This window comes from Strix uralensis, chromosome 25, assembly GCF_047716275.1.
Source record: "Strix uralensis isolate ZFMK-TIS-50842 chromosome 25, bStrUra1, whole genome shotgun sequence".
Taxonomy (NCBI): Eukaryota; Metazoa; Chordata; class Aves; order Strigiformes; family Strigidae; genus Strix; species Strix uralensis.
The window spans coordinates 7,368,366-7,396,070 of record NC_133996.1 but is presented as its reverse complement, the minus strand read 5'-3'; the positions used below and the strand labels follow the sequence as shown (position 1 = coordinate 7,396,070).

Here is a 27,705-nt window from a genome sequence, read left to right as displayed (position 1 = left end):
TATTCACATTGCTTTTATTTAGGTCTTCTGCCAACAGTTACAGGGTAACAGACACTTGGGACTGCAAAGTCAAAGTTGCAAGCAAAAATCAGGACCGAGGCAAAAAAAAAAAATATTTAAAAAAATCCACAATCAAATCAAATCAAATATAAATACAATGTTCTGGAGCTCTTTAATCATACCGTTTTCTTTAATAAAGAGGTGGTTATGATCTTACAGTATTTCCTTTTGGCCTAATCCAAGGATTTTGTTACTCTTTACCAGTCTTAATTCCACGCATACAAGAAAAAAAAATTGATATTCAACCTTTAAAATATAAGCCATATTTTCTTAATAAAATAAGTTTTGTGCTGCTGCTTGTTTAGTAAGTACTGTACATCAACTGTTCACGTCTATTTAACAAATGGACCATACAGAGTTCAAGCTAAAGCAAAAAAAAAAAACCCACAAGAAAAATAACAACCCAAACAGAGTGTCTTGTGAACACCCCATGTACAGTTCAACACTTGCTCGTATAAAGGAGGTACGAAAGGGGCTAGAAATTGAACACAAAAGCACTGGAGTCCCGTAAATTTTCTTTCACAACTATTGAAGTGCAAATCACTCAGGCAAGATATGAATTTCACTTGTTTATTGCTGTCCTGCTGTCTGGCTTCCCTTCCTGAAAGAATCACATTCCTTTATTTCACACTAATTTTCCAAGAAGAAAACCTTCCGCGAGGCAACGTTGAACGCTTGGGCTTTTTGAGACTAAGACATCGGGTCGTACGCTTGCGAACACCAGGACACCCCGACCGCCCCTGGAAGCTCTGGGGGGAGAGAGGGCTGCTCTGCCCCCTCGGCCCCGCTACGTTCACATATGAGATAAGGGAAACAAACAGCATTCAACAACTGACAGGTAAATGAAAGTTACTCCTCTTCCCACAAAACTGCATGCACCTGGCGATGTTTCCAGTTGCAGAAGGAACACGTGCGCACGGAGAAGGCAGAGACTCGGGAGCCATTCGGGATGTCCGTGGGGGGTTTGTGGCTAACTACAAATCCTGATATGTATCCGGGTTAACACTATCCGCTACGGGTAGCAAAACGCACAGCACCTCAACATGCAGTTACTCGTTTGCATCTCGGACAAGAAAAGGGTAGAAATGCTGAATGCTGGAGCCGCGTAGAAGGTACAGTGCATAGTCCGTTATACAAAACATGCGGGTAACTCAAACCCCTTCTCAATTTCTTCAAAATGGAAATAGGGTTTAAAGGGCACAGCAGCTACTGAGTTTGGCTTATTTATTCAAAACCATGAAAACCCAACGCAGACGGTGAAATAAGGGCAGAACACGATCTGCAAGTCAACAGCTGAGAGTTTCAGAAGCTGTGAAGCTTTTGTGTAGTTAAAATTGCTGTTAAAAGTAGGTGCTACATCAGCGAGTCTTCATTCATAGTTTTCTATGAACAGCCACCTTACAAATGAGTGCAAATCTTAAAGGTCCATTTTACATTTCAAGTCTCAAGGTTAAAAAAAAATTGTTACAGAGCAACAAGCTGTTTCTGTAAATGCCCACACTATCTCTTTTCAAATGGTTAAAAATGGCACGTGCTATGCCACAGCTACTAAAAGACATTTCAGAATTCTAGACCCAACTAAAACACTAAAATAAAAACTAGAAACCAAAATACCTTTGCCCCTCGCTGCAGAAGAGCAGCCAGGTGCTTTCCATTGTAATGCTGGTGAACAAACTGATTTGCAGAGAGAACCTTGACCTTAACCCCGATTTTATTCTTAACGAGGGGCTTTCTAACACAAGGTGAGTGGGTACAGCCCCTCTGAGATCATTTTGCTTTCAACAAACACAAGCCCGAGTTCTGAGGATGAGATGGAGGTGCTGGATTTGTGTCACTATGCAGGCACTTGTGTACAGGAATGTAGGCTTCTCATGTTGACACTTAGTGTTGATGCATTCCCTACGCTCTAAAAGCCTTCCTAGGAGTTCACTACCCTACTGACCATGAATAGTTCCTGGTCTCCTCCCCGTCACCTTGCAGATATACAGCAGTGGAGGTTGACACAAGGTGCAAAGGAGAATATGAACCAAATACTGTAGTCTTGAGGAAAAAACAGGACTGTGCTAAACGTAGGATCTTCACAAAACATGACATCAGTGGGCTCAGCACTTAGTTTGCATAGCATATCGATGTCTTCATTTTTCACAAACACGTTGCCCAAAAAGAAAACGGGTAGAGTGAATTCCCGGTGTTAGGACAGATCAATGGGCCAACATGACCAATGTGGTTTTCATGAAGGCAAGGCAAGTTTGAATGTCAGAAAGTACAAAACCAAGAGGTGTGCTTCTATCCACGCGGACTGACAAGGGGCAGTGCTTGTGGGGGACCTGCCTTGGAAATGCGTTCACGTTTGGCAGTAAAATGATAACAGAGCTCTTCCCTTTAAGAGCTTGGTAGGAGCACGCGCATCATTTTTTCTCCTGGAGGAAGCGCTGTGCACACTTTCATATAAAAAAACCCCAGATAATCTGCCCACATGATACTGGTAATGAGTTGCTACTACTGCCCCGCTGTGCAGAACGGTCATTCTGTGCAGCAAAATGAGTCTGAAAAGCAGTCACTATGGTACTGTTGGGAAAAAGGCTTTTTTCCTGTTACAAACACAAATCAGTAGGAGTTTCCCCCATGACAGTAACAAGGATTTCATCATTCTGACTAAGGAACAAATCTGGTGCGCTTTCAGAATAAAAAACCCTGTGCATGAGATCAGTGATACCATGGCACAAAGAGCAGCATAACCTAGCAGCAGAGAGGGTGACAGTTTGGAGGTGCTGGAGTTGGGGGACGCGGTACTTCGGAAAGCAGCTGACCCGGGCAGACACGTGCCGAAGGCACAGGGGAGACGGGCGCTGAGGGGTGCCCGGCGCTGCAGGGACTGCAGTTGGTAACACTCATCGGACAGGAAACGTCAGAAATCTCTGGTGTGAGCGCACAGCCTCAGGAAGCGCGGTGATGTAAACTCTGAGAATGTTAATGACTTGTGGATTTTGGCAACAGACTCAGTATCGTATAAAAATAATGTTTAGTAAAAAAATCCCGGTGTCCATCATAAAAATTCAGGAAAAAAAAAAAAGAAAAAAATCGATAGCGATTTCTGTCCTCATGGGATGAAGATGCCCCCATTTGTCAGAAAGAGTTTTAAATAACAAGTAGTACATTGGAAACAAAAATGGGTCAGCAGCCATTAAACGTGTCCTGTATGAAAGTGCACATCTTTCAATGGAGTTTAACCACCATGAGGTCGTGATCTAACACAAACTGCAACTTAGGACCATAGAAATTAACTCCTTCCGATGGAAATATGGACCACCATCAAGACAAGATTACTATTTTCCTTACAAGATTAAAAACATTGAAATTTTGCAGCATCGTAGTAAGGCACTCACCCATGGAAAAGTCTGTGACTGTTGCTTCAAATGGCAGCAGCTAACTAGCTTTTAACACGAGGAAGACAGTTTTCAGTTCTGAGCTAAGTGCTAGGGTGCCTTACATTATATGGGGGGAATTATTCGGGGGTGGGGAACTGTTAGTGTTAGAATTCTCCTATAAACTAGTTGTTTTTCCCCCTTAACCCATTAAAGCATCTCATATTCTAAAATATTAGTTTTATAAATCTAGTCTTCTGTTTTAAGGCTCTAAAAATCCCCTCCCCCCAACCCCCACAAAAAATACCTACCAGCGCCTGGTGGGCAACGGAGGACCAAATCCGCCATTTCACAGTCAGGAGTCTATAGTATTGCATCTTAAAAATGAAAACCTGCTTCCGCCTCCTGGGAGTTTTATCCCTTCCTTGAATGCCTTCATGTGTTTGGTCAGGTCAAAATTTTGCAAAGCCAGAAAAATTAAAAAAATAATCATCAGTCTCTTCCAATCCTACAAAGGTGTTGGATCTTTCTGTCCCGTGGTGCTGGTCTCCTGCCTCGAATTGACGCTGCCTGCCCTGCAGTGATTTCTCATTGGAAAAAAAACAAGGTGTCCCAATGCTTCCTTTTTTGTATGGCTCCTACAAATCTGAAAGCTTTCTTGAGTGAGGTAACAAAAGTTAGGCTTTCAAGCAAAGTACATGGTACGTAAAGTGTCCTGATGAACCTGCACAGCCTTCGCCAAGGCCTGGGGGTCTCTGCCGTTGCTCTGTCCAGATATATGGCTGCCCTCGCCACTGAAAATCAAGGAAATCACTGCATAATTATTTCATATTTGCCCCCCAGGAACACTGAGAATCCCCCTGGAGATTAGGGTCCGTGAGCGCCCACAGCACAGGAAGGCGCCTTGGCCGGAACACTCAAACAGCCCAGGGAAGCCCCTCCAGGCCCGGGACGAGCTCAGGATGGGATTTAACCCCCCTTTATCCCCAGTTCCCCCAGAGCTGGCACCGAAGAGGATGCAGCTAGGGGCGGGTCTCCCCCAGGGAAGGGTCAGACACAGGCACTTTCGAACACTGCTCATGCCCCCAGGATGGACTGGGAGGTGTGGGACCTGGGCACGATGCATGTGGTGTAAGAGAAGGGGCAGATACTGTCCTAGTTTCGGCTGGGGTAGAGTTAATTCTCTTCCTGGTAGCTGGCACAGTGCTGTGGTTTGGATTTAGCACGAGAATAATAAATAAGCAGGTAGTGCTTACCCTAAGTCAAGGATTTTTCAGCTTCTGCCCTGCCAGTGAGGAGGCTGGGGGGGGCACAAAGAGCTGGGGGGGATGCAGCAGTCGGGGACAGTTGAGCCCAACTGCCCAAAGGGATATTCCAGACCATGTCACGTCACGGCCAGTATATAAACTGGGAGGAGTTGGCTGGGAGGGGTGGATTACTGCTCGGGGACTGGCTAGGCACTGGTCAGCGGGTGCTGTGCAGTTGCATTGGGCATCACTTGTCTTTCTTGGGTTTTATTTCTCTCTCTTGTTATCTTCCTTTTCGTTACAATTATCATCATCATTACGGAGCGAGCAAGCGGCTGCGCGGTGCTTAGTTGCTGCCTGGGGTTAAACCCCGCCGGTCCGGGCACTCGTGCCCCCTACCCCCCCGGGGTCTGCCCCCCTGGGCCGTGGGAAGAGCCCCCTCACCTGTCGTGCTCCTTGTCCACAAGATGGTACCGCGCTCGGAACGCCACGAGCCGGGCGTAGTACGCCGGGGCCGGGATGGAGACCGAGCGGGTGCAGCGCACATAGGTATGGCACAGCTGGTACGTGAGGATCTGCAGCTCATCCGCGGTGAACCGGTTGTCATCCCAGAGCACGTAGTAATGGGATGGCCGGCTCGTACCCTGCAAAGGAGAAGGGGGCAGCGTGAGGGGTGCTGCCTGCACCCGGACACAGGCAACCACAGGCAGCTGCCTCGCGTCCTGATCACCCCATCGCGACGAGCCGGCAGGCAGCCTGGGCAGGAGAGACGCCCGGGCTTCCCAAATTTGAGGACCCCACAGGTGCACGGGCACGGCGAGGCGGGTGAGCCCTCAGCACTGAGGTGCGATAACACAGCGATAACACCGCGCTGCCGGTGCTTCTGCAACGCCGCCCCCGGCTCCCGCCGCCGCACAGCCCACGGCGGCACCAATCCCACGACCCGGGCCAGCTCCCCGCTGCCCTTGCAGGGGGAGAGGAAGCCAAGAAGCCTCCCTTGCGGAAGCAGCTGTAGATGAAATAAGCACAATTTTTTCAGTACGGTTTCTGACTAATCTTGGCTGCCTGAAGAAAGGCAGCTGCGAAGGCAAGCCGCCTGCTCCAGGGACGGCTGGGCCCAGCTCTCCCGCCCACGGCCAGACAACAGGTCCCTGCTGACGACCAGGCGCCCCAGCGAGCCCAGCACACTCAGACACCAGCTGACAAGCTGCTGAATTGGCCACTCTGAAGGAGGAAAATCTCATAGGAGAGATCCTTGGCTCCAGGAGAGAAACTGAGTACGTGCTACATAATGCAGCAGCGGCACCGTCCCGGCACCTGCTCACCAAACCACCGCGACAGCAGCTCAGATCGAGCTGCCCATGGCTCCGGCGCTGGAGGGAGGGAGGCTACGACAGGGCCGGCTTGGATCCACGAGAGCACAGCCTGCAACAACAGCCACGGCTCCGCGGCACGGTACCTGAATGCCTGCGTGACTGCACAGGTAGAAGTCGAACTCAAAGGGGTGGGTGATATTTGTATCCACTGTTGTTCCTGCTGGGATGTTCCCGCTCTTCCCAATCTACAGGGAATAGAAAGAGAGATCCAAGCGCTGCAGAGTTTGGTTATTTCCAGCTGCCCAGAGCACCATCCGTAACACACCTGCCCTGCCCCAGGGCCACAGCGCAGGGTCCCCATCTCGCAGCTCACTAGGGAGCACCATGCAGAGCCGCTCCCCCAGTGCCTGTTAATCGGGGACAGAAGCAGCTTATCCTGCTCTGCTCCCTGCCCAAACAGGCTTGCTGGCATCTTCCACAGGCACCAACACCAGGCATGACACGGAGATCAAGCAAACAGCATCAGAAGGAAAGCAGGCAGGGTGAGGGCTGGGCACCGGCCCATCCCACCACAGAAATGAGGATTAAGTGAGCAGCACTCCAGGAATCTCTGCAGAGCATACACTAGAGTCTCTGCCCTGAGATGCTGGGGCTTTTGCACCCTGATCAAAAACTGTCTTCAGTTCCCAAGATTAAATCTTCATGCTTAGGTAGAGCCAGAGCTTGGTTAGACTAGACCTAATGACTAAATTCAGATTGAGTCTAGGAAAAGCTACAGCAATCGGTGTTACTGCACAGCACAGACGAACAAGCTGTGAGCAAGCAAGGGGTTTATCATCCTGTCGCGTCAGCGGCTCCAGCTATCACCAAAACAACAGATGTTTTCAAGCTGACAGAGGCTATTTCAAGAGAGTCACCAGGATCATCAGCACCCAGTAACTCATAATAACAGCAAACAGCTGTCTGGGTTTCTGGAGGCTGCCTAATCCGCACGGATGCGGGAGTCAACGGAGCAGCACGTTTCATTCAGGAGAGCTCTCTGCCTGCCAGCAGTGAGCTTCCCCCCGGCGAAGTCAGGGCTGGCTCGTCCTAAAGGCTGGGGATGAATCAGCCGCCTCCAACCCCGGCCCCCCGCAGCACTCACCCTCTCGTTCTTGTCTGCGCAGAAGAGACGGGTGTGATGCCTTTTCTGGACGACGATGTAGGTGATGCCAGGCTGGTAATCCTTTTCCAGTTTGATGCAGGCGTCTCGGATTGCTAGGAGCTCATAGTGAAGGATCTGGAGAGACAAGGGCAGGCAGTGTGAGGGGACATGCCGGCACCCAGCCGTCCCCGTGCACCCTCAGGGAACCCCACGGGAGCCGGTGCAGCCGACGGGGATCCGATGGGTCCCCACCTGCGGGAGCTGCCCCTCGGGAACGCCGTCGCGGTAGAAAATGATCCTGGTGGGTTTGAAGCGGGTGGATTTGTAGAACTGGATGAGGAGCTCCCTCACCATGTAGGACAAGTCCTCGATGATTTCCTGGCGAGGACGCTGGACGCGCACCGTGGCACAGTACCGGCTGGGGTGGGCGTCCATGCTGCCCACAACCTGTGGCGACAGAGACGGGCCAGGCCCGCGTGTTACAACGGGAAGGACGGAGGGGACGCGGGACGTTCCCGGCCTCTGCCTGCTTCCGACACCCACAGCCGGCAGCGGGCAGAGAACCTGAGCTCACGGATCAGGGGATGGGACAGCAAATACTGCACAGGCAACTAGCGCCCAAAAGGGACATCCCTGGTCACCGCCACGTCCCGGTTTCACGCTCTGCCGTGCCCTTTGCAGCGTTTATGGGAATTTCCAAGTGAGACAACTCGGCTGGTGCCACTGAGCGACATGGCTGTGGGGGCTGCTGCTGTTCTGCCCCCGCTTCACTCCTCCAGCCCAGCAGCAGAGGGGCGAGGGGGGAGCGGGGCTGCCCTTTCCACCTGCCTAAGCCCTTCTCCCTCCATCCCTCACTCGAAAGGTTTTTGCTTCCACAAAGGACTGTGTGACCCCAAACCCTCCTCTGCTGTTGTCATCAGGGCAATGACACCCCCGGGGTACAATGACACTCCGGAGACCCTCTGCCCAAAAGGCGACAGAACCAGGTCAGCATTTGCACGGAGCATCTCCCGGCATCACAACCCTGCGCTGGCCCTCGCTCGGCCGCAGGCAGCGGAGCTGCCCCAGACGGCCACAGGCTGCGCCGCCGGCGCTGCCGCCTCCGGAGGACACGGCGCGGTCGAGTCACCGCGCGGCAGCCGTCGAGCGGGGAGTTCCCACCGCAGCCGGGCGCTCTGCAGGGGAGACCTCAAAGACGTCAGGGCACAGAGGCTGAGAGCAGCCGGGCTCGGCCGTGACGCTGGGCTGGGGGCGCAGCCTGAGTCACGGGCGTCAAGGCAGATGGTGGCCCACGCTGGGAGACAAACGCCCGGCTGCTTCGCTGCACCGTGGCCAGCGGGGACTTCCCTGTGCAGGTCCATGTCCCCCCAAGCGGAGGGGAAGCACCCCAGACCTCACATGCCCAGCGCTGCCGAGCCTGCTGCCCCTGCCCGCAGCAACGGTTTCACTTTTCCTTCGCAAACGGAGCTCCAGGGTGGGGGCTGCACCACCGGAGCCGATGCACAACAGAAATGTTTCCTTTGGCTTCAGCCACAGATCCCCTTCTACTGTCTAATTAACAACACACCAAGGACAAGATCAAGGCCATCTGAAGGCTCTACCCTCCTCCTCCCCTGCAGCTTCAAAAAAGCTTTCATAAAAAAATTAAGAAAAAAAACCCCACAGTGGTCCTGCACAAAAAAACACAGAAGATGTTTTCAGAGGGGAAGCACCGCTGCCAGGAAACAGACTGTTCTGTCCCACCCACACCTACAGCAAACAGCCAACAGCATTTCCCAACTCCTTCTAATTAAGAAAAAAAACACTCCTCCAAAGACGCATCTGCCTGCCAAGGAAAACCTGAGCTATGAGTCCGGGAAAGTTAAGAAGTTAATAGGAAAATGCTGACGTGCTTAATTAAAACAGACACTACGAGAACCTGACACTCTCCTTCGCCGCAGCAAGCACAAGGCAACGTCTTACAGCCTGACGGAGGGCATGAGCCCACGGCCTCACCGGTCCGTGGGCAGCACTTCCTCCATGGACACTCATTATTCGTTTGAGGAGAAGGCAAATTCTCCTCCCCAAAAGGCTCAGAAGAAGCCCAGTCTCCCCAGTTTCCCTCCCACCTCCAAAACCCAGCTCTCCCACCTGGGGGCTGCACGGAAGGGCCGGGATGCACAGGGATGGCGCCGGCAAGTGCCCGCAGCACCGAGCTCCCCGCGCACCACGGCCGACAGCGCCCGCGGGGCCCGGCACATCGTGAGCCCCATCTGCTGGCAGCCGCCAGCGGCTCCCCAAAACCGCAGCTCCTCTGTGGAGAGGCAGGATCGGGGACCCACCGCCCTGGGAGCGGGATCCAAACACCCGATGGGGCATGGGGCCACCCCGAGAAGTGTCCCCACGGAGACAGGAGTGGCACAGTCCCTTTATGGACACACGAGTCCCATTCCAGCTCCCATGTCCCCGCAGGGCTCATGGGCACCAAGCCCGGCCCCAGACAGGGAACTTACAGCCGTTATGGAAGGTTTCTTCCCATCTCCTGCCGGTGGGTGAGTGACATCGGCCCCAAGGAAGATCACCGGCTGCTGAAAGACGGCAGAGCTGGTGGGAGAGAAGAGGAAGCAGCAGTCAGCCTTCGGGGGCCAGCTCAGGGCGATGCAGAGCCCAGCGGAGGCGAGCAGATCACCCAGAGGACACCTCCCAACCTGCGGGCTCTGGCCTGGCCACATCAACAGCTCACGACAAGGCGAGACAGGCTGCAACCCCCCATTTCAAACAGCTACTTTGCGCAGCCGCCCACAGGCCCCCCCTTCCCCAGGTAACACCAGGCAGGCCCCACCACGAGGCACTCGGGAAACAAGCCCCAAAACCACGAGAGGCAGTGGCCATACGAACCGCTGGTGAGGCACAAGGATGTTGTTGATCCCGCCAAGCTTGACGTTGATCTTGAGGCAGAGGTTGGAAAGGGTCTGCGGGGAGGTTTTCACCACGTTCTTGACCTGGACGCACTGCGTGGCCATTCCCAGGAGGGTGTCCCCAACGCGCTTCACCTCGGCTGCAGGCAGAGGAAGCGAGTGAACAGACGGGCCATCAGCAACGTGCCACTTCCAGCGGCATCCTCGGAAACGGGGCGAGAAATCACCGTGGGACAGAGCCCTGTGAGTGAGAGCAAAGCCCCTCTCCTCCTCTCTGCTCACCCCTGCCCCAGACTCACCGTACACCGGTGTCTTCCCTGGCAGGATGACGATGATGAGCTGAAGCCCCGAATAGGTGTTCTTGAGGTGTCGAAACATGGGCTCCACGCTGTCTGCACCCTGGGCGTATTTACAGAAACAGGGCTGGCCTTGGATGGGCATCCCTGCGTCTTTGGAGATCTTGCGCAGCTGGTCCGTAAAGTTCCTGTGCCCGAGAGGAGAAGCACTCAGCCCGGAGCCCTTCCGCACGGCAGCTGCGTCGCGCAGCCCGGCCACCGTGGCTGGAGGGCTGCGGCGCAGGACAGACGGGGACATCACATCACCACGTCCGTGGTTTTACAGCATCCAGCAAGTGCATGGCACAGGAAACGCAAGACCAACACATCTTAGAGCTGACCCATCCCCTCTTGGTACCCTCTTCCCCAGGTACCCTCTGCCTGAAGAGTGACGGAGCTGTGAGCCTCCTCCGTGAGAAAGCTGGGGAAGGGGGAGCAGACCTGCCCCGTTTCCAGATGATTTGCAAAGCTGAGGCAAGCCTGCACTTACCAAACCCGACAAAGTGCTCTGGATTTTCAGATTGCCAAGGATACATTTGATGCAGAGAGAGCCAGAGGGAGCGGGGGGTTCCCAGCTGCGCCCCAGAGGGATCACAGGAGGAGCACAGTGTCACTCCCCCTCCACCCAGTTACCGCAGACGTAGAGACTTTGAGCTGCCCCAAACCATCCCCAGCACCCAGCAGAGGCACCGCAGTGCTCGATGCTCCCACTCTTGGTCAGGAGAAACCTGAGTGCGCAGCAGAATCCAAACCCGAGGTGACCATTTCCCTAAATCAGATGAACTGGCCCCACTCTCTGTCACTTTGCTACTGAAGCAGAGGATCTCGAAGCTACCAAAGCTTTCCAGAAAGCCTAAGACTTCTCTGTAATAAAAACCCACGGTGAGTTAGGATATTTCCTGCATGAATTATATTATTTCAGAATGGGTATTGGGGAAAATTCTTATTAAATATCCCTCACAACCCCATCTCTCTGAGGAGATTCAGCCAAGGAGAGTTCAGCACAGCTTTAGGGCTGGCAGTTATCAATCACGACACTACAGCTGCCCGAGGCAGAGAGCAGGTGGAGGAGAGCCTGACCGTCAGCTCCCACGTGCTGCAGCGCCGATGTGCTCGCCCCGACCTGGCGGGCTCTGTGATGGCTCAGGGACTGGCTGCAGCCAGGATGAGCCATCAGACACTCTGGATAAACTAACAGGACTGAACAGTCAGCCCGAACCTGGATCAAATCCATACCACAAGCCATTCGGAGCCAGCGTTAACGCTGTGGGACATGCAGACCCAGGCTGGGAGCACCCTGAGCCACGGCTCCCCCGTGTCACCCCACCCGCGCAGGCTGCCCCTTTCCTTACTTCAGCACCTCCTCTCGACACTGCTTCTGCGGGGCAAAGCAGGCGATTGCCCAGACTTTGATCTCAATGCCGTTGTAGAACTGCTTCCCTCGCATGTCCCACACGCCTTGGTTGGGAGTTGCAATGGCCCGGTTCTGCAAAGGCAAATGGACGATCAGAGCGCGGCCGCGTCCTGCCCGGCCCCACGCCGGCAGCCCCCGGGGAGCACCCACACGTCCCCGTCACAAAGCCACACGCCCTCGCCAGAGCCAACCGCCTGCGCTGGCAGGGGCTGTCGCGGTGTGTGGTGACGGGCGAGACAGAAGCTCAGCTCCTCAAAGGTGACAGAAAATTCACCTGAGCATCCCTCTCCCCTTCAGCTCCCTCTTTTGTCACTGAATGATTCTTGCCTACAACTTTCAGAAGAGTTATATTGCAAAAAAAAAACCAAACCCAAAACCCGAACCCAAGCCACTGTGAGGAAAAATTCCAGCTCTAATCTATAATCCTGAAGGTAGCATAAGTTTTGTTCAGAAACAGCGTTTCCAGGTGTGAAAGCATCTCTCTGCCCAAGGCAGCTCAAGCCCCGGGCAGCGCGGCCCTGCTTACCCTGCCGCCATACTGCAGGATGGGCGCCGGCAGGACCCTCCCCGTCACCTCCGTCATGTCATCCTTCACCTTGATCCCAAACTCCTGAATGTACGGATCCAGGTTGTAGCTGGCGTTCTTCATCTGCAGAGGGAAGGAAGGGCCATGGGAGGGAGCGAGACCAGCAGCTGCACCCCACACAGCTTCAGCTGGCCGGGAAACACGGGCACCTGACGTCCTGGGCTCTACAGAGCTGAAGTCCTCTCCGTGAGGGGGGACCAAGCGATTCAACACAAAGGGCCAAACCCCATCCTCCAAATCGACCCGTGGGGGACCTGATTTTTGAACATGCTGACCAATGCAACTGAGAGCAGGGCCTGCTCCTGAGATTTAAGGTTTCTGTGGGAAGGTTCAGACTGGCTAGAGACTGTTATCAAGAGTCCCAGAACAAATATCAAATGTCCCCGGCTTGGAAAGCCCAGAGGCAGCGGTCTGGGTGAGAACAGCACCATTAACCAGCTCCTGCCCGGCTGCTGCAGAGCTGGGTTCCGCTGCCTCGCCCCAGCCTGACCTGCTGGCAGAGCTCCAGCACTGCTGCCCCGCAACGCACAGTCCCCACGTACATCCGGAGCTGGGGCCATTTCTCTAATTTGTTTTTCCTATTTTTAGTTCCAGCTCCCTTTGGGTCAGGTTCCATCAGCATGAGGACCTGAACTCGCTGCGCACGAGTTTCCATGGTCACTTTGAGCCGGGCTCCTCTACGCAAGTGTCCATGACACATGGAGGCATTTCTGACCGGAGACTCCGTGAGAAGAGGGAGATAAAACCAAGCCATGAACCCCACCAGCACCTTCGGAGCAGGTCCCAGCTCTCCAGTGCAGAGCAGCTGAGGAGCAGAACCATGACAAGGTTCATCATGGACACGATGCTGTAACCTGCTATCAGAGCCACAGCCCTGACACTGTCCCTCCCGTCCCTCCCGGGGACTTGGGCCACGTACCAGGCGACTAATTTCCTCCTGTCTGTCTGGGGCAGACCTGGCTGTTGCTTTTATCATGGTTGACGTTTGATTGTCAGTGAGCTTCTTGATGCACCGCTGGCCTGCCACGATGTTGCATACCTGCACGGCGGGGGAGAGACAGCAGCCATGCGTGAGGGACAGGCGAGACACAGGGGACCACGGCTGAGCTGCCCCGCGGGCACGGCACTCGGGCCCTGCAGCCAGCCCCAAACCAGAGGTGCCGAGCTGGCAGCTGCGGAAAAATGGCATTTTTACAGCAGTCTCCTCTCTCCGCAAAAGCGGCTCTTGCCAGGTCAACACTGAGGCAACCAGCACTCAGGACACATTAGCTGCAGAATCTTGTCATGCACCTGCCAGCAAAGGCCACTTTTGCCTTTGCTTTGCACAGCGCCCGGCGGCGCAGAGCCGGCACTCACCTCCAAGGGCAGGTACGTGTGCTTCTGCTCCTGGCCAACCTGGAGACAGGGCAGGTGGGGGTATTTCAGCTGCAGGTTGTACTTCTGCTTAAAGTACTGAGCCACTGTGCACTCCACTGTCTGACCACTCTCCAGCTGCAGGGGAAACCTGGCAGAGGCAGGACACGAAGGATGCACCTACTCAAAACAGAGACTTCCAGACCTCGAGCGCTACTTACCCTGCTGGGCAGAGAGGGAGCTGGCAGCTCCCGCTCCGAGCTCCCATAAAAGAAAACAAAAAGCACAACAGCGGTATTTTCAGAAATCGAGTCAGGAATATTCCGACCCCCACGTGGGACTGAGGTCCCTAAATAAAGCTCTCCCTCACTAATCCAGCTAATCAGGGCAAATGTTTATTGCAGGACATGCCACGCATGCCGCTGTCAGGTACATAAACACGCTGGCACTCAGGGCTTCTGCGCTCGGTGCCCTCCCTGGGAGCCGAGCTGAGCTCCGGGGAAAGGTTAACCGGCCTCTCCCGGGATGGGGCAGCGGCTCCGGCAGGGCAGAGCGCGGCGGGCAGGAGGGGCACATCTCCCTTCACAGCCACAGGGAGTAAAAATAAAAATCAAAATTCCCAGAGGCAGGGCTGAGGGGGACTGTGCCGTCCATAGCCGGAGCACGCGATACCCAGCCTCACCCAGCACCAGCTGCTCCCGGCTCCAGAAAGAGCTCTGTGAAAATGAAGAATTGGCCCGATATTCTTTACGGAGCCCAAAATTAGACAGACGAGCCAGCCCGAATGCCTGGCGAGGCGTCACGTTCCTCCTGCGCTCGCCAAGCCCCAGGGCTGGGACCCGAGGATGCTGGAGCGCAGGGGAAGCGGGGTGCAGGCGGTGACAGGCGCGTGAGGCCCAACGAGGCCCACCCGGAGACCGGGCTGTGCGACGAGGAAACGCGGTTGTGGCGCGGGCGGTGCCCCCGCTTCGGTGGGGGCTCTGCAGCCCGACGGGGCCGGCTGGAGCGGGCACTGCTGGTTTGGTATCGGGCACAAACCCGGAGCAGATTTTTCTGCCAGCACTTGGGTTTGTACAGCATGAGCCAAAATTTCTTGTTGTGTTTTTTTGTTTTTAGGCTGTTTTTTTTTTACTGTTGGCAAAATTTCCAGAAACACTGCGGAAACATGGGGGGCGGACAGCCTGAAAAACATCCCCCGCCTCGCCTCCAGCTCCACTCACGAGCACCCAGCTGAGAGCATGAGCGCAGCCTCCTCCTTCTGCTGCCTGCACAGGGGGGGCCCCGCCTGCTCTCTGCCAGCCTCTGCCTTGAACCCCATTTTGCTTCCATGCCTCCCCGGGGGCAATCTCCAGGGCAAACCCTGGCCATGAGCCCTGCAAACACCCATGGGCTGTGGCACCCGACAGCTTGGTGCTGAGGGCACCATCTCCACAGTGCCACAGCCCCCATCCGTGGGGGGCTGTGGGGAGCAGGGCAGCCCCCCAACACGGAGGGGTGCCCAGGCCCAGCCTGCTCCCAGGGACACGCAAATCATTTCAAGGCAGGGAATCGCTTTATCCCCAGACAAAGCTTCTGCTTTGGCAGCGTCTATTTTAAGAGAAGAAGAAAACCAAACTCGGAGGTAAAAACTAGGACAATTCCTGGCATGTCAGCTCCCGCCTGCTGCAGCGTGCCGCCCGCCAGACAAAGCATCCTCTGAGCTCCCACCCTGCCCAGCATCCCGCTCGCTGCACTGCGCCCGACACGGAGCCGCGCCAGCCGCTGCGCCCCAAACCGCTGCAGAGCACGGACACGGCTCCCGCCGCCCTCACAGGCTGGAGCTTCCCATCCCACTCTCCCTAACGACACCAGCAGCTGCTAAAAAGGAGAACAGCTCAGATTTTTCCAAGGGCATCTTCCCACCCGCCTTACGTCTGGTGGCTGGCCGGCCGCCGGGTAACGTTACAGACGCGGTATTTCCTCTTCATCTGCCCGCAGTGGGTGACCTCGACTTTCAGACCTGACGCGAGACAGGGAGACACAGCAGAGTCACTGGCAAAGGCGGGAGCGATGCCCCTTCGCCCAACTTCCCCGGGACACCGCCAACACCTGCCTTAAATAATTAACGGTTTGCAGAGCAGGTACGCTCGCAGCGAAGCGCACGAGGGAGGGAACATTTTAAATGTGCAACCCCTGTAGCCCCACCTCGCCGCAGGGGCCGGGGCCAGGTCCCCCAGCACTCCGCGGGGGCTCTACCTTTGATCTCCTTGGTGAAACGCACTCTCTGCGAGTCTGTCAGGGGCTTCGGCTGCTCATCGATGTTCCGGATGTCCAGCACCTCGCACATGAACTCGATGACGGGCTGGGCTTTGTAGAAGGCGGTGGCCGACACTGCGGGACAGGTACCACGATGCGTCTCTGCTCTCTCCCAGCAGATAGACCCAGCCCGAGAGCTGCTCGGATCCAGCCTCCCCAAACACACCCAGCCCCACCGCTGCGGTTCCCCAGCAGGAAAAATACGTCACCATCAATGTTGAGCATCATCTTCCACATGGCAGGTCTGACCGACTGGTGGAAACCGAACCAGACCTCCCTGCCGCCTCCCAGGGGGTGGTAGTAACCTTCGGGGGGGGAGAAGAAGGAGCGGCCGACGGGAGTGTACCTGAAAAAAATAAGAAAATTAATACTTCGACCATTTCTTTGCAATACACCTCTGCCTGTAGTGTTTAAAACACATTTCTACAGTACATTAGAACTGTCAGAGCTAACTTATGGCGAGCGTACAAAGCCTTTACCGACTGCAGTTGGAAAGGCTACAGCAGATTCCCGTTAGAAAACCGCATCAAACAGCACACGCCAGCAGCAGCGACCGCGAAGCGCCCCTGCCCCTCCCGAGCCGCTCGCTCCATTTATTTCTATCACAGGAGCATCCCGAGCGATCGCACCGAGCAGGGCGGCAGGCACGGCTGCCTCCTCCCAAAGACCATCAAGGCCAGTCCCAGCCACCACGGCCAGCTGAGGGCAGCCGGGCCCCGCCCCAGCACGGCCCCCACCGCCCCCCAGCACAGGTACCTCATGGAAGCCAGGTGCCTCATGGCAACATCCAACGCCTGGACGGACTCCAGGGGGACGGGGATCTGCCCACTGACCAGGGCCTCGTGCAGCATGCGCCAGCTCACGATGGCCATCCATTTGATGGAGACCTTAAATATCCTGTCCTTGCCTTCCCCTGGGATCGTCACCTCAAAGTCAACCTGGGTGCAGAGGGAGGGAAGCCATCATGGCCCCCCCGCAGGCGCAAGGGCAGGAGGTTGTTTTTAGCAGGAGGCAGGTCACGCTGCCTGCACGGGGCTCCTGCCCCTCCTTACCCGCTCGTTTCCAATGGGTAAGGCCGTGACAGTGTAGATGTTCTTCTTCCCATCATAGACCGGCTTTCGGTCACCGAAGATCTGCGGTTTGAAGTGCTGTACCATGTACTCCACAACTTCCCTACGCAGGCGAGCGGGGCGAGAAAGAGGGGCAGGGGGAGAGAAGGGTGAGGTTCATTTTACCGGTTTCTTTACAACCCGACACCTTCTGTGACCTGGCCCGTCCCCAGTGCTCCCTCCCCGGGGGCACTTCTGAGCCACAGGGCACTAGAGAGTCCCCCCCGGGCAGGGGGGCCCCGCAGCCACACGTCTCGCCCCGCAGGTCGCTGCATTGGCTGCGGCAGAACGAGTTTACACGGCGTGCAGGAACGGGCACCCGCCAGAGCCGGCTGCAAACCGGCCGCGTGTGCCGCGAGGGCGAGAGGGAGCGACTCGCTGCCCGCGGCCGCCAAAAGCGTCTGCAGCATCTGCTCGCCGGCCTTCGGGGGACAGAGCTACCCAGGCTGAAGGCCGCCAACAGGACACCAAAAAGGAAAACAAAGAAGAGAAAAGTACGCGATGGCCCAAGGTCTAGGGCTTGCTATTTTTAAATACGGGATTGTTGCCAAAATAGTGCAGCTGCTTTGAAGAAGCAGGGGACTGTGCTGAGGTTCAGGACCTCCGCAGCTGTCAGGAACCAGCGCTGCAGCACAGACAGGGCTGGCGGGGCCCAGGCACCCACGGGCGCGGGGCAGCGCTGCAAGCCCGGCCACATGTCACCCTGAGGGGGGCTTCCACTGGTGACAACAGGGACAGGCACTTAGGGAGCCTCCACAAGGAAACTGGAAGCAGGAAACACGTGCCAAAACCTCTAATACTTGCCTTACCTGTTGACTCTGCGTGGACATTTGTCGGGTTTGATATCCACTTCATAATGATACACATCAATCTTGGGAATGTCCACTTCAAAGTAGTTGGCCAAGAGCTTGATGGGTTTCCCAACAGTTCCTATCCCGGGCCGCCGCGGCGCTTGAAAGACCTGCTGCAATGGTGGCAGGTATGCGCCTGCAGCTGCGGGGAGAGAAAACAGGTCAGGAGGGCTGGGAGGAACCCCATGCCCGGACAGACAACGCAGAGTCACGGTGCTCCCTGTCACCACATCCCAAACCCGGAGGTCTCCCACTACTCACACTCCTGGCAGGAGGCGGCGGTGGCTGGATTTGGACCAGCACAGCTGGACTCAACTTCCCTGGGCACCACCCGGCAAGCGCCGGCGCCAGCTGAGCCGCCGAAGGTCAGCACCAAGCCCTCCGCCCCGCTGTGCCGATGTCAAACCATCCCCCGGCAGATAAATAACCGCTGCTCTGCCTTCGGGAAAGGAGCCGGGGCCACGCATGGCAGCAGTACAGACCTTCAGGGGATAAAGGACTCCCACTGCCCATCCCAACCATGGGCACACCCATGTCCTGGCAAACCTCAATTCCCTGGCCAGATGCAGGGACAGGCAGCCACATTCCGTTCTCCTGACACCGAAGGGCAGATTGTACCTAATGTCCACATTAAAAGAGCTCTGACAGCGCCCGCTATGCTGCCGCAAACCTGCACTTCAACTTCTGTTTCGCACAAGAAATGTCGCAATACACAAACAACCAGAACAGCAGCAAGAAACTCTCTAGCCTGGGGAGATGCTGCCGGAGGGTTTCCTCCCGCGGGAGCTGGGGAAGGGATGGGCAATGAAAAGACACAGACGTACAGGGCTGCAGCAGCAGCAGCAACCTTCGCCTGAAGCGTGTGGGAGACGTCAGTACACTGAGTTTGTGAAGATACACTTAGACCAAGGGCAGCCCTCCCAGGGCTGCGGTGTCTTTTCATTGCCCAGGACGGCATTTGCCAACCAACAAGGGCAGAGGGGGCCGAGCATTGCCCGTGCGGCAGCGACGGCGACATCAAAGCCGACCCACGCTGGGCTCTGGTGCTTTGTTGTAAGGGCAGCTCCAAAAATAGCCCAGGTCTGACACCTCCCCAGCTCCGAGCAGGAGGCAGCTCTGGACTTGCTGGGTCACGGAGTGAGGAGAAACAAGACACTGTTGTGAACCCCAAAGGAGAAAGCTCCCCTCTAACGCTGCCAAGGGGCTTTGCCACGAACAGAGCGGTCTCGCCATTCCATCTGCCAGTTGTGGCTGGTGGATACGCTCCACCCCTGCCTCCACGCATCTTCCTCCAGCTCATGGAACACCCGGGGCTGGTTTTAGCTGGGAAGGGGTTTGCAGGCACCCTCTGCCCCCACGCCAGGGTGGTCCTGCTGTGGGGAGCTCAGCCGGGACGCCCCGGCAGCACAGGCGGCCTTTGTCCCGCTGATTTACAAGCCAACGCCGGCACAATGGGGGCGGGAGGAGGTGAGGGACCACGTCTGTGCCAGGGGGAGAACTACGGAGAAATATGGCCCTGTCGAGACACCCAGGACTTCTGCTGGGGGCGAAGTGAGAGGCCGAGGAGCCGGCAGTGGCCCCGCTGCCTCGCATGGCACAGGCTACGGCAGCCCCAGCTCCACCGGCACGGAGCTGCAGGTCTGCCCCTCTGCAGGGGACGCGATTCCCTGGATACGCCCTCGGCAGGGACCTGCAGACACGTGCGTTTCCCCTCCATCCTTCAGCAAATTTTGACTCGCTGCGGGAGGGAGGATGCCACAAGAAACAGGAAACATGTTATTGCATCTGCAGTATGCGATTATTTAACTGCTAAATTTTGCAGGATAACAGCTCGCTTTGGGTTTATACTGGTTATTAACGATGGTGTTTCAAACTCCAGGTCGCAGGATAACTCAAGTCCCAGTACCTGAACTTTCCTTTTATCCTTAACCCCTCCCCAACGTAATTCTCAACTGCTGTTCAGAAAAAAAACAACAAAAGTCACATCGATAAGGAAGGCTAACTCCAGGGAAGTTGCTGATAAAAACCAGAGAAAATTAAACCCAGTTTGATGAAAACCTCCTATGGATTGTGGGAGGTAGCAAAACAAAAACTCAATTCCAAATCCCCACTTCAAGCAGCGCGGGCCCCAAATGCGTGAAGAGGGAAGCACCGGTTTTTCCCAAAGCCCATCACACAGACTTACTAGCGAAGGCGCAGGATGGGCACTAGTGCTCGGCCTCAGGACTGAACGGCCAGCACCCGGGACTCAACAGCATCTTAAAATATTGCCAAGGCAGCATTCAACACCGCTGCTCTCCGAGGAGAGATCTGCCCTTCCTGCCCGGTTCCCACTTTGCCTGTCTCCATCCATCCCAGTTTGCATCTTCTGTTTCGTTTCTCAGGCCCCGCGAGGTCTCGGCCAGCTGGGCCGGGTGCGGGGAGCGCAGCGCGTGGCTGTTCGGCGCGCTCCATCTGGGTGGCCAACTGTCCAAGTCGCCCCCAAACAGCAGCCCGGCTCCAATTTCAGCTCCTGAACACATGGTGCTCTTAGCACCCCTTGCTCCCATCCACTTTCTTTTTAAATCTGAATTTCAGTTCCAGGCTAAAAATATCAGAAGCAGAAAAACAGAAGAGCAGCAAACTAAGCTTCAAATTTGCTTTTTACTTTTGCACCCCACTTCTGCAAGGCTTTTCCTGCCGATGGAAGGCCACCGTGCCGCAGGACACCAAAGGGACGGGACGACCCTTGTGAGCATCCAGGGACCAAACTGTGGCATCAGCTTCCACAAAGCCAACCTCTGCTCTTGCCTTTGCCCTGTGGTGGGAGCCCCAAAATCCACTGGGAGCCCCAGGCCTGGGACTAACCAGGCCCCAGCACCTCCTCGGACAGGGCAGCACAGGACTCGGAGCAGTCCAACGGGCAAGACAGGGATCTCCGAGGCCAACGTGGGGCTCGGACCCCCACAGGCACTCGCAGCTGCTCGGGGACAGGGCAGCTGCCAGCACCCCGAGACAAACGGCTGCATCGCGCTCCAGGGGCAGCTCGTTTTAAGAAACTGATTTTCAGATGAGCTACTTCAGGTGTAATTCATGTCTCCACATGACAAACATTTCTTGGCAATCACCAGCTCCCTGGCTGCAAGCTGATGCATTTTTAAATCATGGTTTGCAATCAAAGAGGTATTTGCCAGCGCTGCTGGAGCCTCCGGTCCCTGCTCTGCCTTTCGAGCAAGAAACTGCTCAGCTCACTTGCTGGAGGACGGCAGCTCCCGCTGCCTTCCCTGCAGCCACGGCAAGGCCAGCACCCACAGCTTCCCCCCTTCTGGACCTTTCCACCACCGAGACAATCCCGGCAGCCGTGCGTGAGCAGGACGGCATCCCCACGTGCCCACGGTATCCCCACGGATGCAGGGGCATGGGGCAGCAGCCGCAGCCCAGCAGCTGGGAGAGGAGCTCAAGTAGGCTCGGGGCTGGCAGAAGCCGTGCTGTGGAGGGGCCACCGAATGGTCCCACACCCATCCTGCACCCCCGTCAGCCCCAAAATAACGCTTTGCCACACAAACCCTCTCGCCGGAGGATCGCCAGATGCTTTATGAACATAAAACCTCACGATTAGGATTGTGAATCAGAGATGGATTCAGCCTCCAGCAACACAAAAGTTGGCTCGGGAGTTTGACGTGAGCCACGAGATATTGCAAACGCAAGATAATGTAAGTGGGCAGCCTGGCTGGCGGGAGCAGCGCCGCGACGGGAGACGCTCTGCAAAGGCTGGGGCGGGACACAGGGACCAGCGGCGAGGATGGGAAAGTTCACCCCGGGGCTGACTCAGAGGGTTTTATTTTGGCGACCGCAGACACACTGTCCTCGAACACATGGAGCCGGAGCAGCCGCCCGTTTCCAGCAAAGCGGGGAGTGATAATGACTTTTCCTTTCTAAATTACTTTGAGATCCAAAGATTTTTACAAAGCCATTATCTCCCAGTGCCTGCACACGGTGCCTACCCGGGACGTGACAAGGAGCGGTGACATGGGGGGGACCAGGGGTGACACTCAGCGCCCGACAGGAGCTGTGGCATCCGGCACCTCCAGCGCAGGAGAGGCTCTCGCCTGGCCTCGGCTGCTTCACCCCAGGCAGGAGAGACCCCAAAGCCCCTGGGTGAACACGTGGGATGGGCTCACCCCTTCCCACACCACATCCCTGCCCCGGAGCGCTCAGGGTCCCCCCACGATTTGCCTCGCTGCGGATCCTCCCAAAAGCCGCCCCGCGCCTGGCTCAGGGGATGCTGTGCCAGGGAACCCCGGGCAGTGCAACGTGGCATTCCCGGGCCCCCCGTGCCTGCAGCCCCCGGCTGTGGCTCGGAGCAGCATTTCTGGGGCCAGCGACAAAACGTGCCGGTTCCCCTTCGGTAGAAGCAGCCTCATTAAAAAACGACCCAAACCCCCCGGAGACAGGGGGGCTTCTGCATACCTCGACTCTCCATGGCGAAGCTGCACAGGCTCCCACTTTGTCATGTAAATGCGGGCGCCCGGGGCCGGGGGCTGGAGGGCGAGTGTTGTTCCTGCAGCACAATGCGGCCAGTGAGCGGGATGAAATCCGCCTGCCATTATAAATTCAGCGGCCCGCGAGAAATCACAGACTTTCGCACACAAAAGCCGTGCCCTGGGGACGCGCCGGCGGCGGGAGCATCGCTGCCACCGCCACCCCTTCGCCGGGTGCGCGGGAAGCACCGGCGGGCAGAGACGGCAGCGAGGGCAGCACCGCCAAGGTGAAAGTCCGTTTGGGGTAATTAGCGCTGGAATACACTTTGTTTCTATTATTTATTGTAACAGCTGGGGAACACGACCCGCTGCCCAACAGCTGCCTGCGCCCGGGCAAAGCCGCCGGTGGGACGGCATGAAATTACCATGTCATTTAAATCCTCTCCAGTGCCACATTCAGCCGAGGGGCCGCGGGAACGGGGCCCAGACAAAAGGGAGTTTTATTGCGGCGGCGGGTCCGCGACAGCCCCCTCCCCGCACACCCGGCCCCGCCAAAATACAGCCAGGGATCGGAGAGCAGCAAGCGGGGCCGCGGCACGCCAAACCCCGGACACGCAGCGTGGTCCGTCCTCACCCTGAGCCATCCCTCACCTTAAACCAGCCCCAGAAACCCCCCAGGGAAGTGAAACCCCTGTCAGGAGGCAAAGCAAGCGGCAGCACGAGCAGGAAAGGCAGCTGCTGGTGGGGTGAGCAATTGGCTTTGCCAATCTCCAGGCTCAAGGTCTTCAAACCCGCCGGCTCTGAGCAGTGACCGACGCCGTCCCACAAAGCCCAGACTTCAAAGTGCTCCACCTCATCTCCGCCAACCCAGACATCGCACCCGCCTGCTCCTCCCCCGGGCGCCGTGAGCACAACCAGGCTCACACAGCTGCAGGCGCTTCTCGGTTCGACACTAAACTGAGTTTTAAGTGGATCACGCCCAGGCAGGACAGAGGGCTCCGGCTGCGGCCGTCGACACGCAGCATTAAACCCATCCTGTGCACCAGAGCTCATCTTCTGAGGGAAACTCTGAGCTGCCCAAGTGCTGCTCCTGCCCCGCGCCATGGTGGCTGCGTCCAAGAAATGTGCCAAAACAGGCTCTAATCTGTTTTACTATGGTATTTACTTCTGAAAGCGGTTTAGCTCTTTGTATCCTCGATACTGAGTGCCAAGCACTGCAAAGGGCATCACTGTGCCGTGTCAAACCTCAGCTTTCCGCTTGGAAATCACGGGCGATGAACTCTAAAGTGTCAAGTTCAAACCTTGCCCTGCCACCGCCGAGGCCAGTGCCCCCGCAGCCCTGCGCGGTCCCACAGCCGGGCCAGGCAGCGACCTGCGGATGCTGCAAGGGAGCGTAAAAAACAGCAGCAAGAGCATCGGCACCTCCATCACACCGGTCCACGGGGACTGCAAACCAGCTGCTTCGGCTCCAGGGGGAGCGGCGCGGTGACGCCAGCGGCGCAGGCACAGACACGGCTCGACCCGCGGTGGCATGAGCCAACCCGCGAGGGTCTTGCCGAGCCAGCCCTGGCTCCACGTCTCCCTTTTCTGTCCCTCCGATGGGGTGTGAGAAGCACCCGGCATCACGAGTGCTACCACCTCTGCCAGACGCACCATCCGGCCCATGTCACCGCGAGCCCGGGGTGCCCAGACGGCACCCGGCCGGGGCAGAGGCTGGCACCCCTCCTGCTCGCCCCGCGGGGTCTCCTGCCACTCCCGCAGACCTGCCAGCGGCAGCCAGGGACGCGTGGAGCCAGGAGCAGCAGACAAAGGCAGCCCCCCGTGCCGGAGGGGATGGGACAAAGGCGATGCCGGCTCCTCTCCATGTCCCTCTGTGTCCCCGTGCCGGGTGTGCCAGCCCCGCAGAGCCAGGGGCTCCCGCAGAGGAGGTTAAAACCCGCAGGCAGCTCCGCCATGGGTCACCCTGCCCAAAGAGCAGCGCTTTGCTGCTCGATTTGGCTTCCTTTTAGTCTGCCATCTTAATAACTTGTCCCTGTTTTGTTCTTCCCACGGTTTAGAGAGAAGCTGCAGAAAGTGTTCAGAGATAAATCACACTGTGCCGTGTCTCCGGGCAAGGTGCTTCTCCCGGCTTTGTTTCTTGGTATAATCCTGTCCCAGAAACAGGCACGCGTGATTTCATGTTTCCTGAAGATAAAGAGATCCAACAGACGGAACAGCTTTGGGGTTTTTACAGGGTTTAGCACAGGAAGACAACGGTTAAGATTAACAGCTTTTAGGAAGTTTGTGAGGGATAAAGAAAACTAAAAGCTGGGGGGGAAATCGACTTCAGTTTTTAAAAGTAGCACACACATGCCTCCCCGAGCAGTGCCTGCGGGTCAGAAGACATCCCAGGTTCCCCCGCCGCCTTTCCTGGCATCTTCCCATCGGGCGCATCCAGGCACACGCCAGATTTCTGCTTTATTACCCTGACAGGTCGCTGCCCCGCATCATCCAGGCTCTGACACGAGGCTCAGCCCCGCACCCGGGGACCGTCAGGATGCTGAGGCAAGGCGGGATCCGCGGCGAATCCTGTGACACGGGGTAAACGTCTCCCTGCACGCAGGGTGAGCCGGGTGGGAGCAGACGTCCCCCAGCCAGATTTGGGGAGAAAAGGAGAAACTCCCAAGAGCGCAGCATCAGAGCCCCGCTCCCAGTGCAGCCCCCACCGCCCCGGGGACCCCCCGTGCCGTCAGCGGGACCAAAACCCAAACCTGTCTCCCTGCGCGTGGCCCCATCCCACCCGGGAGGTTGTTTTAAAGCACCTTCACAGAATCAGTCAAGGCTGGAGGGTGCGGGCACGCTGGCGGCATTATCTGCGTCGCCCCGAGGCGCCGGCAAAGCCCGCGACGCCCGGCACAGCTGCCAAATCACGGCTTCCAGAGGCCCATAAATCAGCCCCAAACACAAAGCGCCGGCAGCCAGGAGGTAACGCAGACGCGAAGAGATCTTCGTGCCACGCTTAAAATGAAATACCGTAAGGAAGGACCAAAGTTTGATGGTGAACGTGCGACAGTTTTATGTCAAAAATCTCACGTTGTTGCCGCCGCCGCATTACAGCGGGCGGCAAACTTGCCAGCACGAGGCCACGCAAGGGCAGCGCTCCCCTGTCCCCATCGCTCCCTCCCCTCCTCCTGCCTTATTTTAGGTACCCAAATCCTTCTGTGACTCGGCGCAGCATGAGCTCACGACGCTCACGGGAGCGAGCGACTGCCAGCACAGCGGCCGAGCGGGCGAGTTTTGGGGGAGCCGCTCTCCGAACCCCCACGGAGCAGGTGGGTGCGAAGGGGCCGGCACCGAAAGCACCGTCAGCTGCGAGCGGAGGTAGGGGCAGGGGGTTTATGGGGTGACTGGGAGGCTCAGCCCCCCGCGGCCCCTCGCCACGCACCGCCCCGGCCCCGCGCATGCCCCGGCGCGGGGCGAGGAGCCGCTTCGTGCTGTCACGGCGCTCGGCATCGCCGGCCCCACGCCAGCTCCCGGCCCGCGCCCCGCTCCCCGAAACATCGCACTGGGGGGGAGACACACACGCACAGAGGGAGCTGGGGGGCTGCTGCTGCTCCTCGGTGCTACACAGGCCCTTTGCGCAGGGCTTTGGGGGCACCCCGCGCTCCCCACCCTGCAGCCACACGCGTCCTCCTGGCCCCGCACCCCAACCCCGCGGGTGCTCTGCCCCCCAGAACCCCCCCCCGCCCCCTGCCCTCGCGTGGCTGCTGCTCCCCAGGGCACCCCGGGGGGGCCCGGCCTGTCCTCTCCTCGCTGCACCCCCCCAAAAGCGGGGCGGCCCTGCGGCCCCTCCGGGCGGGCTGCAGCCCCAGACAGGCGCGTTCCCCGCACCCCCCCGCCGCACAGACACCCCCCTGCTCGGTCTGCCCCTCCCCCCCCGCTGCTCAGACCCCCCACACACACCCCGACGCCCACCGCAGGCCCCCCCCTGCTTCTTCCCACAGCACAGCCCCCCGTTGCACATCCCCCCCCGCCGCCGCACATCCCTCCGCCGCACGGCCCCCACCCTGCACCCCCCACCGCGCAGCTCCCCGTTACAGCCCCCCGGCCCCTCCAGCGGGGGTCCCCGGTCCTATGGTGCACCCCCCGCCCCGGTGCACACTCCCCCCCCCAATCCCCTCAGTGTGCGCCCCCCCCACACGCCGCCGCTACCTGCTCCCGAGGGTCCCGCTTCCATCCCATCCACGCGGGCGCCGCTCCGAGCCGGGGGCCGCGGGCAGGGGCCGGGGCCGCGGGCAGGGGCCGGGCAGGGCCGGGCAGGGCCGCGGGCAGGGGCCGGGCAGGGCCGGGCAGGGCCGGGGCCGGGGCTCCACCGCCGCCCGCCGCAGCCGCCTCTCGCCGCGCCTCAGCGCGCACGCGCCGCCGCCGCCGCCCGGCCCCCCGCGCCCAACAAAGGCGGCGCCCGACGGACCCGCCGCCATCTTGGGCCCGAGGCGAGGCGGCGCGGCCGCCACCGGGGCTGCTCCCGGCGGGGAGGAGGGGACACGCACACACACACCGGGTGGCACCGGGGGAGGGACACCGGGCGGTGCCGAGGGGCGGCCCTGAGGGGGAGCCCCAGCCGAGGCCCCGGAGCGGCGGAGCACTGACCGCCTGCGCTCGGGCCTGCACTCCGCTCCGCAGCCAGAGGCATTTTTTTCGTGTTTTGTTGGTGTTTTTTTCCTTTTTTTGACTCATTTTGTGCTGTCAAGTCCAGGAGGAAGCAGGTCTCATAGTGGCAGCTTTTTTGTTATTCCTGAGGTGCTGAGGGCCCCCCCGCAGCCCCGCTCCACCTAAACCCAGCAGAACTGGCCAGAAACGGCCCATTTTTCACCATATTTGTTAGACTTGCCCTCCCCAGGCGTGCGCACGGGTGAAAACAGACCCTGTGGCGCAACTTTGATAAAAAAGGCAAAAACCCCAGCAGCGTTGTTTCAGGAGAAGGCTAAAGGGGATGAGGTTTGTAACCCCCGTCCGCAGCGTGTCAGGGAGTGGAACCATCCCCATTCCCAAAACCCCAGAATCTCCGTCCGCTGCAAAAAGAATTAACACCTGGCAGGAGGGATTGGGGGAGACACAGGCTGTTTTAAGCAACCCTGTCCGTTTAGAGCCGTCACGTTTTGGCCTCCTCCAAAAGTTGTAATTTCTAGTGAAGTACAGTTGTCTGAGGAAACAACAAACCCTCACCTGAACTGGAGAAGATGAACAAGCAAACGGCTCTTTCATTTATTAATTTGTGACTAATACAGAAGCGC

The 27,705-nt window shown here is 57.7% G+C and overlaps 1 protein-coding gene across 3 annotated transcripts; it reads right to left on the bottom strand.

Annotated features, from left to right (window-relative positions):
* On the bottom strand, positions 1 to 26,768 carry LOC141954548 (protein argonaute-1). 3 transcript variants are annotated; one of them, XR_012632204.1, is made up of 20 exons: positions 26,624 to 26,768; positions 17,931 to 18,114; positions 17,065 to 17,185; positions 16,769 to 16,950; positions 16,222 to 16,358; positions 15,953 to 16,087; positions 15,629 to 15,716; positions 13,721 to 13,868; positions 13,284 to 13,403; positions 12,305 to 12,427; positions 11,717 to 11,850; positions 10,329 to 10,513; positions 10,010 to 10,169; positions 9,625 to 9,715; positions 7,385 to 7,579; positions 7,133 to 7,267; positions 6,132 to 6,233; positions 5,117 to 5,316; positions 3,737 to 4,219; positions 1 to 2,193 (listed from the first exon to the last, which is right to left on the bottom strand). XR_012632204.1 is itself a non-coding variant. In XM_074894200.1 (19 exons), exons 1-19 carry the CDS (start codon positions 26,646 to 26,648, stop codon positions 4,111 to 4,113), a joined length of 2,574 nt encoding a protein of 857 aa, XP_074750301.1. In that variant the 5' UTR covers positions 26,649 to 26,768; the 3' UTR covers positions 1 to 4,110. The 3 variants fall into 3 exon arrangements, 1 of the variants encoding a protein (XP_074750301.1); XR_012632205.1 differs by having other exon boundaries at positions 1 to 1,457; XM_074894200.1 differs by having other exon boundaries at positions 1 to 4,219.
* Between the last annotated feature and the right edge of the window lie 937 nt (positions 26,769 to 27,705).

Excerpts from the sequence above, each read along its gene's own strand:
- LOC141954548 (XM_074894200.1), bottom strand. The coding sequence starts at position 26,648 with ATGGAAGCGGGACCCTCGGGAGCAG. Across the intron at positions 15,717-15,952 it reads TTTCACCAAGGAGATCAAAG|GTCTGAAAGTCGAGGTCACC; the intron begins GTAGAGCCCCCG and ends GTCTCGCGTCAG. Across the intron at positions 4,220-5,116 it reads GTGGACAAGGAGCACGACAG|TGGCGAGGGCAGCCATATAT; the intron begins GTGAGGGGGCTC and ends CTTGATTTTCAG.